The 17,546-nt window shown below is 40.6% G+C and overlaps 1 protein-coding gene across 1 annotated transcript in view; it reads right to left on the bottom strand.

Moving 5' to 3' along the window:
- MYH15 (myosin heavy chain 15) overlaps window positions 1-17,546 on the bottom strand; it is a 113,499-nt gene that overhangs the window by 20,832 nt on the left and 75,121 nt on the right. The window contains 7 exon segments of the mRNA XM_073230461.1: window positions 2,917-3,011; window positions 5,774-5,860; window positions 5,862-5,905; window positions 8,044-8,079; window positions 8,082-8,392; window positions 11,291-11,487; window positions 13,260-13,378. Of these exon segments, the coding sequence (XP_073086562.1) occupies window positions 2,917-3,011; window positions 5,774-5,860; window positions 5,862-5,905; window positions 8,044-8,079; window positions 8,082-8,392; window positions 11,291-11,487; window positions 13,260-13,378 (889 nt within the window).

Here is a 17,546-nt window from a genome sequence, read left to right as displayed (position 1 = left end):
CAGTCTACCCATTGCAGTACTTGACATAACAATGTTTTCTATCCCTTATCCCAGAGATGCAAAAGCCATGTAAGCAGAGGTTCCGATGGCTTCTGCCGGTACTGGACATTCATGTCCACTAGTTCATCCTGGGTACAGGGGCAGAGCATGGAGTGCTCCACACCCTGGGGAGGGGGCGGCTCCTCCCCCTGAGGAGTTGTTGTGTTTTTACTTTCTTAATTATAACCTGGCAGGCCTTTAATACAGGAGAGTGCCTTGGGTGGTGGCCTCGGCAACAGATCAGCCCTCAGCCCCAGCCGCTCATCCTCTCCCAACATCTCCTCCACCATCTCCAGGGCTGAAGTCACTGCTCTTTCCTCCCCCTCCCCCACAGCCTCCTGCAACACAGATTCTCCTGACGTCTCCTCTCTTGCTGCTGCTATCATATCTTCCAGGAGCTCAACCTGTCTTCTCAATAACTGTCTCTCTCTAAGCAATGCCAAATTGCATCTCTCACCTTGGTAACCCCTTCCACTACCTCAAGCAAAAGCAACCCACAAGTCCTACCACCTCCACCCCACTTAGGGCCTCTAAACAGTTTCCTGTCTCATGGAGGGCTGATTCCACTGCTTCTGGTGTGTCTTCCCTCCCCCATTCTGGGGAGGGGCCCCCTCATCTAGGAGGCCCTTTACTCTAGACCAATTTCCCACTACAGGCTGCCTGAGTGGAAGCCTCACAGATGGGGAGTTTCCATGTGAAGCTGCATCATCCTCAGGTTGGTCCCCACCATCCACAGGGGACTTTCTGGGTATCTCCTCACCATCTCTAGGGGTAGCCTGCCCAAGCATTGCACCCATGGAGACAGATTTAGGGTTCAGAGGTACTGCCGACTACTGCAAGGTGTAACTCTGGGGGGAAAATGTGTTCCCAGCCCAGGGCAAATAAACAAGGGAAACCTGTGAAGCCAAAATCAAAGGAAGTCATCTACTCTTGCTCAACCATTTCTCTCCCCCTCCTGGCTGGATTAAGGAGAGAAGAGCTTCTTCCCACCCCTTGTAAACAACTATTGATATGGAGATGGACTAAGGTCAGGCAAAAGATTCTGGAAATATTTCAATTTTACCCATAATAATGTTTTCTTGCAATGAAGTAAGCAAGACAAAAACATTTTTTCAGATTGTTGCAAATCTCAAAAATATTTTTCAGTGTATTTATTGAAAAAAATCCACATGTAAGTGGACCTGTGCAGTTCAAAGTCCTGTTGTTGAAGGGCCAGCTGTATTTCCCACTGGCATTCTACTCATTTCTGTAAGATCCTTTCTCCCCTAGCCCTGAGGTCAGATTAAATCATCAGATTAAAGCCAGGCTTTCTAATACAATCTAGACTCACACACAAAGAGTGTGGGTCACTATTTGTGATATTTTGTAAGATACGCTCATCATTCCTTTATGGATTACCTATTACAGTTATTATGAATAGCTCACCGCCTCCCTCCAGCCCACCTCTTCTTTTTCAGCCCCTTCACAGCTCCTGCCTAGTTTGGGTTCATCCTTCCTCCAATCCTAGCTGTTTGGATCTCTGACTTCCTTTGCACTAAGATTATTATAATTGGAGAATTGCTCTAAGACATTCAGGTGTACCTGAAGAGGTGCAGACTCTCTGAGGATTCATTTTTCCTCAGCTAGGTTTATTAATAGGCACAAGTTTGACGTTACCTGAAATGAGATTTTTTTTTTTTAACTGCACAAGGAGACACTCATTTTTGTTCCTAATGTAAGCAAGCAGGGCAAATTTCAAGGCCCACTTTTCTGTCTTTCATGGAAAAAATTATTTTAGACCTGACTTTGAGCCTCTTAAGTAGAACAGAATTCATCACCACAGTCAGTCCTTGATGTGAAAGTGCTGGTGAGTGAGAACAAAGCTAACTCAAAGCACACAGAGGGCCGAATGTGGCTTGTGATCCTTATTAATAAAATGACCCCTATGGGAATTTTGTCTGAATATGGGCTATGGGAAGGAGACCAGGTCAACCCATGTATTAGTAGGGTTTTTAAATCTTATTTTAACAAATGTGTTGGAGGCAAGTTGCCAGTTGAACCTCAGACTCAAATGGTTTTTTTTGTGGCATATCCCATTGACTTATTGGAACAGATCAGATAGATAATATAATCACAGTTAATGCCATGTATTTATAATTGTGCCTTTGATCTATAGAGTATGAGTATAAAGCACTTTACGAACATCAGTTTCCTGATCTTTCTCACCACCTTCTGTAGCATGTATGGGGCTGCTTTTATCCCCTCACTTCACTCAGAAACTAAGAAGTAGAACATCTAAAGTCATCAGCTTGTTATGATGAAGCTAAGAAAAGATCCTGCAGCCTGTGAGTCCCGTCCAATTCTGTTTCCTGACTCGTAAGGCTCAGCTGTTTCAGGAGGGATTCAATAAGCAGCTTAGCTCTTGGCTTCCCCTCTTTCCAAACAAATGGCTACAGGTACAGACAGAGGGGATGTGAGAATTTTACTCTGATCAGGCATCAATCTTAATGAACAGCATCAAATTGTTTAGTTCCTTTCCTGTATTGTTCATCATTAACACTTTCTTGAATGCCCAGTAAAAAGGTTTGTTCTAGGGCGACAAAGACCATACACACGTAAGTTGTACATATAATTACACTTTTTTGGTGTGTTATCTTGAGTCTTGTATGAGAGTGAAAGCTGCTCAAATATAAGAAAATCATAGACTCACAGTAACTGTGTAGAGGTATTCCTTTATATAATAGTGGTGAGCTTACTAGAAAGATTCTTATGTCCTGTTAGACCAGCTAAGTTTCTTTGGTAATGTTCCAATAAGGATCATAAAAAAGCAGCCAAACACAGTGTGTTCCATTTAGTCAATGATCAGCAAATGTTGCTTATTAAAATAATCTTAAATACCTAAAATTTTCTATTTTGCATACTTTTGTGGAGGCTTTAGCTTCCAAGAGTTCAAGCTGTAAATGAATCTTGCTTTCAGTACATTCCAGAGCTCCCTGAAATACATAAATACAAATCATTAAATTAAGTCCATTTTTTGGAAAAAAGGTGTTTTTTTTCCTCTCAAAATGTATGTCACTGATGTAGCAATCTTTAGAGTTGCTGGGAGAAATCCAGGTTCAAATCAAGTCCCTGAAGACTGGAACAGGATAGAGACAAGCAATTATACTTTCGTTCATCACTTATAGCTCTGACCTTCTTAGGGCTTCCAGCTATAGTTCAAGAAATAGGATCCTAAAGCATTTTTCAAAATAGAAAGTTTCAATCTTGTCTGTGACTATATTTAAAATTCAAAATTTATTATTCATGAGTTTTCCTAATGTATTCCATCTTCAGGAATAATCAATGAAAGTATCAAAATCAGAACTTCTACCTGGAATCTTTTATTTAATTCTGGACATCACACAGAGAATAAAAAAAGTTGAAAGCATTCGGAAAGCAAGAAACAGGAGAGTGCCCAAATATTGGCATATGAAGAACAGTAAAGGAATTTAGGAATGTGCTTGACACCTAACACTCAGTGTGAGCTGTTATCATCATAATCATCACCCCTACTTCAAATGGATTGCTTTGACAGGGAAATCTCCTGCCCCTTGGATCTTTAAATATGGACAAGGCAATTACTGCCAGGGATGTTATAAAGGTGAGCCAGGTTTAAAAGCATAGGTTTGATTAAATCTTTAAAGGCTGTTCCAAAGATAAACTTTATATAGAAGAAGAAATAAACAAACTACCCTTGGAGGATACTGAGGAGGATGTTTATAAAGGATGCAGGGTTGGCAACTGTCTATTGGCCACTTACCAACTGGCAGATAATCCTGAGGGCAGGAGTAATTTTTATAGCCTCTTCAGAGGAGTGCTTAGCACACACCACCAAAAGTGAAAAGTAAAACTGAGTAGCAATTTCAAAATAAAAACAAGGGGTTAGGAATTTTTATATGGCTTAAGGCCTCACTGCTATTCTCTCAACACTACTTTCAATATAAAAGAAAATAAATCCAAAGCAAATGCTTGGATACCAATTTCCTCTAAGGGAATAGTGTCTTTCCTTCAGGGGGAAGCTGGCACCTCTCACCCTCCAGAACATTCTGAGAAAGTCAATCTTTGGAGAAAGTGACCTGGGATAATTTGAGTTTTGGGGATTCAGAAATAATCTAATAAAGTTTCTCATAAAGGCTCACCCAGGAAAATAAATAACCCAGTTTTACAAATACATGTCCAAGCTAATAAAGTATTTATGAATGGAGCTGAAGACAAAACTTGAGAAAATGCAAATAGAATATAATGCCATCTAGTGGTACTAAATGGTATGAGCGCTATGGCCTTAACAGTCCCACCTTTGAGGTGTATGCCAGTCAATTTAATATACAAACATGGCTCTATGTTATACAGAACTCACAGTGCCCCTGCACAATCATCTCTCTCATTGGCTTGACATGGTGCTTGGAATTCCTACCATAAAAGGTACTTCTTGGGGTTAAGGTGGCGGCTTTAGAAAGTCCCCAGCCAGGATGGCTGGGGAACCAAAGGGAACAAGTACACAAAGTTCATCAACCGCACAAGGACCAGCCTTGCTAGGAGCCTTCCAATCCTTGCCGACTGAAAGGATTCTATGTAAAATGCAGAAGATCTCCGAAAACAATTGTGCCTAAGAAGACAAGAGCGGTGTCAAGAGCTGCCCCCTTGACAACTCTGTATGTGGGGTAATATGGGCATGTCCTCTGTCTGGCAGGTTTCTTACAGAAATGTAGCAGTGAGATCAATTTAACAGACATGGCTTGGCACAAAACAGTCCTTTGGGGTCTAATTTTCCATTATCATACCTTCTAAAGGGCCCCTTCCTAAAATTGACTGCTATGCCTTTTAAAAATCATTTTCTCTATTGGAGGCTGAGTGCGTGGGGGCTGCATTTTAACGTACTGGAGCTTATTCGAAGGGTGAGTCAAGAAGACGAAACTCAGCTATGAGAGACAAGGCTTTGCTTTGAAGAGTCTTGTTAACTACATAATGACTGTGACAGGATGATTTCCATTTTAGTTCACTCTCTTTGGCAAAAGGTCTTTTCAGTATCCTTTCAAACACTAGCACGCAAGGAGAGAGAAAGTCAGAGATTTTATTTGAGAACAATGCTTTGAATCTCATTTTTAAAACTACCTAAGGTTTTAGAAAAAAAAAAGGAAGTGTTTTGACTCTTTTTAAAGAAAGGAGGAGGGATGAGGATATTTATTCATTCAACAAATATTTATTGAATCTCTGGTACACACGAGAAAATGTTGTAGGCCAGTGCTTCTCAAATGCTAATGTGAATATGCACCACCAAAGGATCTTGTTAAAGTGCAGATTCCAGTTTAAGAGAGCTGGGAAGAGGGCCGAGCATCAGAATTTCTACCAAGCTCCCTGACAATGCCCCTACAGCTGGTCCATTAGCCACATTGCTTAGTGAGGGGCTGGGCCTGGGGATATACTGGTGCACAAGACAGACAATGGTTCCTGTTTTCATTACAAGGAGGAGATTCACATCCACTATTGCTTATTCTGTCTTCTGAGACTCAATTTCCTCCTTTGTAAAATGGGGACAATAGTTAGCTAAAGTGATTACATGAAATAATGCTTCACGGGGGGAGCATTTGGCATAGTGCCTCGCGTGTAGTTAATACTTGAATAAGTGTATCATGTCATTTTTGCCACTGTTACTATAATGTAGGTCTTTTACTTTGTCACAATGATAAATATTATCTTTGTTGCCTGGATGTCATACCTCTGTTCCTTCCAGTGCCAGCTAGACTTCAGTCTCCTCTTGTTTGATCTGCTTCCCAGCCTTTTCCATTTCACTGAGGGATGGGTTTCTTGTTTCCCTTTCTCATCTGATCTGTCAGATTAGAAATCTCTTCTGGGGAGGGAAGAAAAGCAAAGCTAGTGAAAGAAACCAATCTCAAACCCATGACACCAGGCACAACAGCCTGTTCCCAGAGGCCTGCTGGGACCGTGGTCATGCCAGCCTAGGGAACTTGATGGCAAGGCCACTGCTGGCTCATATGGAAACTTTGTTTGAATTAGAAAGAGGCCCCTTCAGTGTATTCTTTTGCCATTACCATCTAAGGTAGGTGAGGATGGTGCTTCTTGAGCACTGGGCACGAAATATCCTGTACCACTTTACAGGGTGGCCCTGTCTGTGGAAGCCATAGCAGATTCCACCCCGCGGTGCTCTAGGAAACAGACCCAGAATCCTTACACTCCAGAGCGAGTGTGCACTACCACCACCGGTGGCTGCCATTGTAGTCAGCTGCCTCTTGACACCAGGATGGGAACTTAAAGCATAAAGTGCATCTGCCAGAAGCCAACACATGACTTCAAAGGAGCTCAAGCCCTTGAGGGTGAGTGGCTAGCCTCTCATGTCTTGGCAGAGTATGGCATCTGGATCTGACAAAACCTGCAGCCCCTGACACAGTTAATGTCAGTGCTGCCTCTTCATGGGAGAAGCCTCTGGCCCCTGAGAGGTGTGGAGTAGGTCCAAGTAGCTGTGGGAATTAACCACAGCCCAGAGGCGGGGGAAGGAGCATGAGACCTTAGCTGCTTCTCTGGTTCTGAGATCCTGGGCTGTGATGTGACGTGACAAGAAATTTTAAAAGGTTTCCAATGTGTAAAGCCCTTCAGATGCCAATTCTCATGTGAATAATAAATCCTTTCTACTAAGCCCTCTCCAGAAGAGGGGTTCCCAAGGCAAAACTCAGGGCAGTGGTTTTCTACTCTGACCATACCTTGGACTCATTGGGGAACCTTTGGAAAACACCTCTTCCCCACTGCTGAGTGATTGCGGCCCCCATACCAGCAGCATGGGCCTCTCCTGGGAACTTGTTAGAAATGCAAATTCTCAGACCTCTCCCTAGACTTAGTGAATCAGATACTCTGGGGGAGTGGCTCAGCCAACTGTGTTTCACAAGCCCCCCAGGTGGTTCCTGTGCAGCTAAAGTTTTCTAACCACTGTTCCAGCACCTCTCACACGTCCAGTCAGTGACCTGACCATGGACAGTGTAGGTCAACAGAGAAAGCAAGGTTCATCTATGTCTCCTGTAGTAATGAGCTTGCTCCCAGGGCATCTCAGGTTTTAATGCACATCACAGTTGGTGCTCATATGAGTTGGCAACCTCTTTGAAAGGCTAATTTGTGGTATCTCAAAATTAAATATTCATTCCTTTAGTCCATAAATTTGATGTCTAGGAATCTATCTGACTGAAATATTTGTACATGTTCACAAATATATGTCCAGAGATGTATAATAATAGGATTATTCATAATTGTGAAAAATCATATCTAAAATGAGTAAGGTCTAGTTAAATAAGTATTAGTCATTATTATGATACACTATGTAGTTAATGGCAAGTATGTGGTAGGTCCCAATGCTGTAGGCATGCAAAGGATCCCAAGGCACATGGGAAGTGGCAAAGCCCGGTAGTTAGGTGTGGATATGCCAGAGTCAAGTTGGCTGGGCTCAAATCTCAGATCTGCTACCCATTAACTGTGAATTTGGATAAATTCTTAACCTTGTGTGATTCAGTATAATTTGCATTTTACAGGTAAATAAACTAACACATAAGACTTTTCTGAGAATAAGCAATAAATAATTATATCTAGAACAGTACCTATCATGTAGTATGGGCTACAAAAATAATTTACATTAGAAGATACATTGATAAATGAAAAAAAGGTATAGAATAATGTGTAATTTGAGTGAAAAATACATGCATGGAAACTCTTGGTAAGGGTATGGATATAAAGAAATTATTAATAGTTGGTTTCCTTCAGAGAGTGGAACTAGGGCTAAAATAGTAGGAAAGTAGTCTTATCTTTAGAATTAATTTATGAAAAATAATATCTATAGTAAAAAATTTTTTGAAAAGAAGTATGAGAAATGGGGAAGTTGAAACCTGCGTGGGACGGTGATGGTGCTGAGCTGTGTGCTCACGGAGAACAGCCTTGTCCCTGCAGCCAGGGCTCTCCCAACCTCGCTCCTGCTCCGGCTCGGAGTACCCTGGACATTCTTGCTCTCCCTCTGGAGGGCCCCCAGCTCCCAGTGTCCTGCCTGCAGGCATGCCTGAGCTTGAGGAGCTCAGGGCTGAGGACCCGGGCCTCCTTCTGAGAGGCGTCCACCACTGCCCGCAACTCCTTGTGCCTCTGCTTCCACTTACTGAGGCGCTTGTCAAAATGCTGCTGCTTCTGTCCCAGCACAGCTGCTGAGCAGCGGGCCTTCCCGAGGTCGGACAGGGTGTCCCTGAGCTCGAGCTGCAGTCGCTGCCTGGCCCTCTCCTGGGAAGCACTTCTGGCATGGGCCACTCCCATGGCTCCGGCAGCCTCCTGCCACCTAATTGCCAGCTTCTTCCTGAGAAGGCAAGTGAAGCCGCAGCCCTTAAGGAGCTCATCCAGTTTGTCCTTGATTAAAATAGTGCTTGGGTACAAAACAGGGTGGCCCCTGAGGCTGTCTTACCAGCACCAAGCAAAAGTAGCTCATGTCTTGAAACAATCTCCTTGTGCCTACAGAACCCAGCTGTCTGCTGACCACCTGTGTTCACGTTTGCCAGCCTGAGCTTGGAACTCAGGATCTCTGAATCCCTGGAGGTATTTGTTTACCTTTAACCTGAAATAAGCGATAAAGACTTTATTGATGACCTAATAAGAAATGGGAGAAAAAGGAAGATTACACTGAACACCCCACCAACAGTCAGCAACCATTCAAGTCCTTAGGCACATCTAGTCCCTACAGAGCTCCTCAACTATCAAAGAACATTCTTTAGCTTATTCTCTCCCTTTCTTATCATGTGGCTCCTAAACATGCCCAAATTTTCTTTCCTCTGAATTTTTTCTCCACCCAGCTCCTCTTCCCAAATTTATATGCCCAAATCCATCCTCCCGTTATGCTCACTCACCAGGTGCCACTGCTCCTAGGGGTGCTCAGCCCCCACCTGAGGTCCCTCCAACATCCTCTGATGGAGAGTTTATCAAAGAGCTTTCTCTACCATGCCCACAGGACAGGGCTCCTAGGTTTCCCAGTGGATGGCCTGTGTTCTCTTGTTCACATCTCCTGCAGGGACACAGGCAGTCCCTTTTTTACTCACTCATTACATGTCTTAGATGAAAGGTACTGTGTATGCGCCAAAGCTTTTTCTGATCTACTGTTACTAAACACAAAAAGATATGCAGGAACTAACACGTGCCACAGAACAAGCCCAACAGAGCAATGTGGTCATAAAGCCCCTTTTTGGGGGAGTCCTGAAAAACCAATCTGTGCTCCACATCTAGAAGTATATGAGCCCTAACAACTACTGCTTGATCACTGGCTTTCTAACCGTAGTCACATCACAAGTGACTCATTTCTCTTAACTGTTAAGAGGGGATTCTGATGTACTGCATGGTACTATAGTTTACAATACTGTATTGTATATGTGAAAGTTGCTGAAAGTAGAGTTTTAATGTTCCCAACATACCAATAATAACAAAAGGGTAATTGTGTGGGGTAAAGGGTGTGTTGACTAACTGTATTGTGACCACCAGGACACAGAACTAACTGTGCTGAAACTAACTGGGCAAGTTCAGGGCAAACTGAACAAATTAGTCACCCTTGTTTCACTGATAATCTTGTTCTACATTTATACCAATACCATTTTGCTCCTCAACTTGCCAGCCATAAGTTTGTAATTGCCTAGGTATGCAAGAAGATGTGGGAGATTAAGAAACCAATTACTATCCTTGGGGATCTTAGGACTCAGAAGCGATGAACTAGGTCTTGGGTGAATTTGATATTGATAAACATTTGATACTGATAAACTAACTCATAATGCAAATCCAAGCCTGGAAATCAAAGCAGGCAGATCCTCAACTTTCCAACTTAAAAAATAGGATCACAGACTTTTTGGTAGCTCTATGTCCCTGAGGTGACTTAGAGGGAAAGCATAATACAGACAATGATTTATTTACTTGATGTTCAACTAAGTTTAAAGCAAGAAAGATCTTCAGATACTACATCTGCCCATTATTTTTCTTTAGTTGACAGGTACTACAGGACAATTCGTTAGTTCCAACAAATCCCTGTGGTCATAAGTACTGCACATACTTTCCCCCTTTTCTACCCCTCCCAAAGAAACCTTCAGCACTTATACCCAAATTCATCACTCATTAGAAGAAAAAAAATTTTACCTTAGAAGCAAATGCCATATTTTAGGTGTGAGGAACCATTTCAGTCCAAAGCCCCACTGTTCTGTGGTCCAGTTTTTAAAACATTGACTACAGGTATCTTAGTATCTGTCATCCCAAACCCTTTTCAAGTCACTGTGGCTACAGAGAAAGATCAGAAGGTACTCCTTCAGAGATAGAACACAGCAGCTGTTGAGCAGTGTGCAGTGGTGGCCCTCAAAGATTTAGGTGAAGAACTGAAAAGCAATATTTTTGGTTGAAGCTAAAGAGAAATGTATTGATCTGCCCTGGATTTTTGCCAAGCTACCAAGCCAGGGACACATTCTTTTGAGTCAACCTTTAAAGAGTATAAGCTGATGTTAGTTTGACACTTTTTCTCAAAGGTACACAGTCCTTTGACTTCTGAGAAAAATGTATCAATTCTACACTAGGGTAGCAAGTCTTGATTCATCTGGGCCCAGACTTCTATAGTTCCTGGGAAGAACTTCTAAAGCCTTTATGTAGTGTTGGCTATAAATCTGACATTCTAACTTTAGAGGTGGTCTGAGGGTGATTTCTTTTCAAAGAAACCATTGTCCCATAAGGCATGTGACAGATCCTAACATATTTCCAGCTATCCCTACCCATTTTCACAGACTACATTTGCAGTTACAAGTTGTAAACCAGATACATGATAGCTTTAATGTATGGAGTCATGTATACACATTGACTCAGTGATTTTGGTGTTCAGATGAAATCTAGGATTTTAAATTTTCAAACTCACATCTTCTCAAAGCCAAATCTTCTTTGTAGACTTCTCTTGACCCCTAGAAAGAGCCTCCTTTCTTTCTCCAGGACCTTTCTAGAGTTTTTATCACTTTGTATTGTAATTTTTCTTTCTTAGCCCCTCTAGAGTATGTGCTCCTTAACAGAAGCGGCTGTTTCAGCTCTGGGCTTTAACAGAAGCGGTTGTTTCAGCTCTGGGCTTGAGCTGGCTTGTGCACAGGGTAAGGATTCATTAAGTGCACGCATGAGGCCTCAAGGACACAGCACTATTCTCATACTCTTCTGTGTAACTAACTCCAGGGCTGGGTGTGCCTACTCTACTCACTTGGCATCCTCCAAGTCTTCTGTTCCCTGGGAGGTGTTGTCTTCATACTTTATCCTCCACTGCACCATTTCAGCATTGCCTTTGAATAGGACCCAGAGCAGCTCAGACTTGGCCTCCTGTTCTTCCTCATATTGCTCTTGTGGAAGGTCATGGTCACACTTGGCTGACTGCAGGGCATGGGCCAGGGCACTCTGTGACTTAACAGACACAACCCATGTTTAAAAAAGGCACTGCCACTATCAACAACTAAAGGCTTGGAGGTGACACCATTTTCTTCAGATAAGGTTAATAACAACCTGTCACAGATTCAAGCTGAACCTAAACCTAGTAAGATAATACCAGGGAGATACTGGGGACAAGAGAGAGGACAGAGTATCTAATTGCTGCCATTAAAATAGAGAATAGAGCTCTATTTAGGGAAACGCCAGTCTGACTATGTGGGCCTCAACAATAGCAGACTTGGAGTTCTGGAAATAGTAGCAAGAATATTCACTATCGTTTAGGCAATAAGATTTATAATTAACAATGTTAGATTTAGGTCTTGTGTGGACTAGAAAGGACCACTATTTAGTCTAGCCTTTTCATTCCACTGATGAAGAAAACAAAACCTTTTCACATGTAAATCTCTGAAAACTTAATCTTCACTCACTCTAAAACAGCACTAGCCAACTGAACTTTCTCTAGTGATGAAAATGTGCTATGTCCACACTGCCCAATATGGTCAACACTAGCCACACATGGCTGATGGAACACACAAAATGTGCCCAGAGCAATGTGAGGTCAAGAGTGAATTTTAATGTTATTTAACTGTAATTAAGATAAACTTGAATTTGGATACCTACCTGTAGTGTAATAGTGGCTACTGTGTTGATTAGACTGCAGAACTGAGTTTAATGAACATGTCTATCACTCTCATGGTGGCCTGGTTAACCCAGCATCACTGTTCCCAGGAGAAACCCTGTCTAGTGGAAAGACTGGGATCTTGGCCAGTTCTCATGGGTCCTTTATGCAAATTACAAAAAATGCCATGGGGAAGTCAGCCAGGGAGATCTTCTAAAATATAAATCAACTCATTTCACTACCTGCTTGAATTCCTTCACAGTCTCCTACTAACTGCATGACCTTGGACAAGCTGTCTTCTCAGAGCCTCGGTTCCCTCATGTAGGAAGCTATGAGTCTACCTGTTTCATATGACTTCTATGAATATGGAGATAACATAGGAGAAGCATCTATAATGTATGATGTACAAACATTATAATAATCTAAAAATTTACATATAATATAGAAAATAAGGAGAGTGGAAGGAAGAAAATATTTAAAGGCAGATAGGAAGACAATGACCTCCACCCTCAGAGCAGATGACTCTGCAGTGAGATTATGTGTGAGTGAGGCACTTTGGGGTCTCAGAAACAAAATGCCTTGAGTGTGAACTAAGAATTAGCTTGAAACACAGGGCTCAAAGAATTCATCTGTCATGAGAGTCAGTACAACTTCACCTTGAAGAACCACATTCCCTGGGGTTATCTGTAAGCAACACTATATATTCTCTTGGGACACAATGACTAATAGCTATAATTTATTGACAACTAAAAAGTAATATTGAGCTAAGCCAGTCCCATTCATTTCATTCTTGTTTTTTATGTAATTGCACTTCTTGGTGCAATTAAGAATCAAAGATCCATAAAAACTTGCCAACTTTCTGTTCAAGTAATAATAAAATGCAGATGCATACTTTGCTGGCTCTTCATCTGACAAGCAAGAGAAGCACTCTGAATGACTGAGGAAGGTCCTTCAGTGATCAAGGTCCTTTCCAGCACATACGAAGTCCAACATATTCTTTTCCCCATAATTTCTAGGGCACTTTCCCCTCTTCTTGTATATGGGACAATATTCAGGCAAACCCACCCAACATTATCTTTTTATTTTAACATACAGTCAAGCTACTGATGGGAAATAACAGATAGGTTACTTTGGACAACTCATTCATTTGCCCTTTCAGTTCTTCAGCCTGCCAAGTGAAGGTATTCTTTTCCCTGGAAAGCTGGTTGATTAGAGCCTCCTTGGGAAATGGCCTGCAGAAAGATTTCACTAAACAAGTTAATCATGGCTTTCCCCCTCATCTACTGCCTACCCTACCTAATTTGTTGACTTTAAGGGCAACCAGAATGACTCTTACACATATTTTTGATATTTAGGAAGGGTGCAGTGATCAGCAAAACTATGACAATGATCCTTTCCAGGACTCACAAAAGAGCCCTATCAAAGTACTGATTTTTACAGTAAGTTTGAGTTGATAACGTATGACACTACCTACCATTTGTTGAGAATCTCCTATGCAGTAGAAGATTTCCTATCTGGATTAATTCTCATAACTCCTTGATAACATAAACGTAAGAATTATGTTACCATTCTGCAGAGGATGAAACAGGGCAAATTCCTTAAATACAGGTATAACCTGTTTTATTGTACTTTGTTTTATTGCACTCACAGATACTGAGTTTTTTTGAAAACCGAAGGTTTGTGGCAACCCTGCATCAAGCAAGCCTATTGGCCCCCTTTTTACAACAGCATTTGCTCACTTTATCTCTGTGTCACATTTTGGTAATTTCTCACAATATTTCAAACTGTTTTAGTATTATCATATTTGTTATGGTGATCTGTGATCAGTGATTAGGGCTTGCTGAAAGCTCAGATGAAGATTAGCTATTTTAATAATAAAGCCTTTTTAAATTAGGGTACATACTTTTTTTAGACATAATGGTATTGCATACTTAACAGATTGCAGTGTAGTGTAAACATAACTTTTCTATGTACTAGAAAACCAAAAAATTCTTTTGACTCGCTTTCCTGTTGTGACAGTCACTTTATTGCAGTGGCCTGGAACCGAACCCACAGTATCTCTGAGGTCAGCCTGCAGGAGACAGAAACATGCATAACCAGTAACTGACGGGGGTAGATTCAAATTAAAAGTTTTTAACCCTGAGGAAAAACATTCTTTCTTCTACTCTAGTCTCCCTTGTTTATTTTGTATGACTCTACCAGTTTCTGGCTATATAATTTTTAAATGATTACAACTTCGTTGCCTCGTATGTAAAATGAGAATAACAATAAAAGATTATTAATGGAAATTAAATGAATGTGAATGTATTTTGTAGACTAATTGCTACATAAACACTAGAAATAGTCATTAGATAGTAGAGAACATGACCATGAAGGGAGGATATTCTATTAGTGCTCTAGTCTACCCTCCCTCCTTAGCTGACTTCATTAATGATAGGACAGAAATGCCCTGGTTATTGGAAATGGTACCAAAAGCTGATCCAGTTCTGGGCAAAAGCAATTGCTTGTATAGTGTAATTAGTGGAACATTAAAAACCTAAAATATTTATGACCTCTTGCTATAAACAAGTTCTAAAATTCTCAGTAATGTAAGGAAGCATCTGTTTGGCCTAAAGTAGCAATTTCCAAACATTTTGGCCTCAGGAACACTTTATATGCTTAAAAATAATTGAGGACCCCAAAGAGATTTTATTTATATGGGTTTTATATTAGTAGATCATATATTAGGAATTAAAAGAAAAACACATCTGAATGATGTATTAACATGTTAACATAACCAATGATGTTTTTGAGTTAAAAACTATATTTTCCACAACCAAAAAATTAGTGAGGAAAATGACATTTTTTATATTAAAAAAATCTATTTTATAAAAGCTGAATTCTCATGTTTTCTTCTGAATTCTATCTATTATACTGTTTTCCTTGAAGTATATGAAGAAAATCTAACCTGTCACAGATAGGTAAGTTGGAAAAGGGAAATGTACTTTCACAGTCTTTTCAGAAAATTGTGCCCATTTTTGATAACTACACCACAACTCAACAAATAAAAGTTTCTTAAGAGTTAGTTGCAACATGTTACTCTGTTACATCAAAATTCGAAATCTATCTTAAACTTTGAATGGCCCACACATGATTGTGTAACATCATGCAATAAGGATTTGAAAAATACGTGTTCACTGAATTATGCAGATCTTCCAAAATGTTGAACACGTTCCATTACATGTGTTAAAAAAACCTTATTTGTTAACATTACTACTGATCTCATCAGAAAAGTCTTAAAGAATTGAGAGCCATCAAGCTCATGATGTCATATACCTGTTTTCCAAAACCTAATTTTTGCCTAGAAGCTCCAATGTTCTTACTGACGACAAATATCGTCAGTTATTTTCCTTAAAGTGACAAGTTCACTTTGCTCACTTTTGAGCAAATATCTGCCAAAAATCTATGTGAATAAACACAAGTGAACATGATTCTTCCTGGAAAAAGCTGCTAGTTCGGCTCGGAACTTAGTCACACATCATATGTCAGTATATGAAACAGAAGGGATTTGTGCATATTTTTTGCTTTGTCACAGAGAATTTTAAAAAGATATATATCAGGGTCAAGATATAATAAAATTCTCACTGCTTTATTAAGGACATTCTAAGTAAAGCTGACTTTCTTTTTCACTGTGAGCATGTATCAGTGAATCCAGTGACAATGTTACAGTGTGGCACCACTGCCTTGACTTGGGATGAGGCTCTGGCAATTTTGGCCATTACTTTCATGCCACCAATATAAATCACAGAAGAATTTAAGAAGCAAACATCATCTTCATATTCTAATGGAATGGCTTTAACCTCACAGGCTCCCTGAAAGGGTCCTGGTGATTGCTGAGGTCCTAGGGACCCAATCTGGAGAATCTCTGGGTGAAAACTCGTAATTAAAAGGCTTCTGCCAACAGACTCATGAAAAGGTGCTCGGTATCTGTTACTAATCATCAGGGAAATGCAAATCAAAACCACACTGAGGTTTCACCTCACACTAATCAGAATAGCTAATACCCAAAAAGGCAAGAAATAGCAAGGGTTGGTGAGGATGTGGAGAAAAGGGAACTCTTCTAAGCTCTTCGTGTATGAATAAACACGGGTGCAGCCACTGTGGAAAACAGTATGGAAGGGCCTCAAAAAATTAAAAATAGAAATATCATATGAGCCAGTAATTGCACCTCTGGGAATTTACTCAAAGAAAACAAAATCACTGATTTGAAAAGATATATGCACTCCTATGTTTTTTGCAGCATTATTTATAATAGACAAAATACAGAGACAAACTATGTGCCCATCACAAATTGATAAAGATGTGGTATTTACATACAATGGAATATTATTCAGGAAATCTTGCCATTTGTGGCAATATAGACAGATATTGTCATTAGAGGGTATTATGTTAAGTGAGTAAGTCAGAGAGAAAAAGACAAATACCATATGATTTCATTTATATATGGAATCTAAAAAAATAAAACAAGTGAATAACAAAACAGAAACAGACTAATAAATACAGAGAACTGGCAGTTGCCAAAGGGGAAGAAGGTGGAGGGATTGGTGAAATAAGTGAAGGGGATGAAGAGGTACAAACTTCCACTTATGAAATAAGTCATGGGGATGAAAAGTACAGCATAGGGAATATAAATAAATAAATAAAAGGATTCTGAAGAAATGCCATCCATTAGGGGGCTGAGAGTAACATATCATATATATTATAAAACCAGGACCCACTGAACATGCTTAACTGATCAAATTTACTACTGGTCTCCTTTGAAAGCAGCTTGTGATAAGCTGATAGACATGAGAAAGAAACTGGTGGCAGTAGCAAAACCTCTGGAGCACAGACCCAGTGAGGGGAGGGGAAGTTTGGATAGGTATATACTTAAAATTTAATTCACACAAAAGCCAAAGGCAAAGATAAGAATTAAAGGAAGGAAGAAAAAGGTCCTGCATCCTAGGCAGAATTTTCATTTCAGACCCTCTTTCATTTCACTCACCCACCAATTTCCTCATCAAAAATATGAGCAGAAAATTAATGCCAATAAGTAGGGGGAGGTAGGCAATTCCTATCAAAACAAAAAAAATTTATACAGCACATCCTTCAGGGCTAGACATACAAATATTCCCAAACCTTGTCTCTGGACTATGGAGTCCACACACACTACATCCAAAATGGCACAGAAGACCAAACTGGGGTGGGGAGGTGTTTAGAACAAGGCCAAACGTTAAACACCCTGTTGACAATACAAGATGACTCCTAGTCAGTGTTCCTGCTAGAACCAAAAATGCTTTCCTTTTCTCTGTTTCCAGGTTTGTAGGTTTTCCAGCTCATTTTAATTTAGCTTTGTCTCTAAAGGCAGCACCTAGGAACAGAGTTGTCCACTAGCAGA

Source organism: Manis javanica, chromosome 3, assembly GCF_040802235.1.
Source record: "Manis javanica isolate MJ-LG chromosome 3, MJ_LKY, whole genome shotgun sequence".
Classification (NCBI taxonomy): Eukaryota; Metazoa; Chordata; class Mammalia; order Pholidota; family Manidae; genus Manis; species Manis javanica.
Note: the sequence above shows the minus strand (reverse complement) of the source record. Positions and strands in the feature narration are given on the sequence as shown.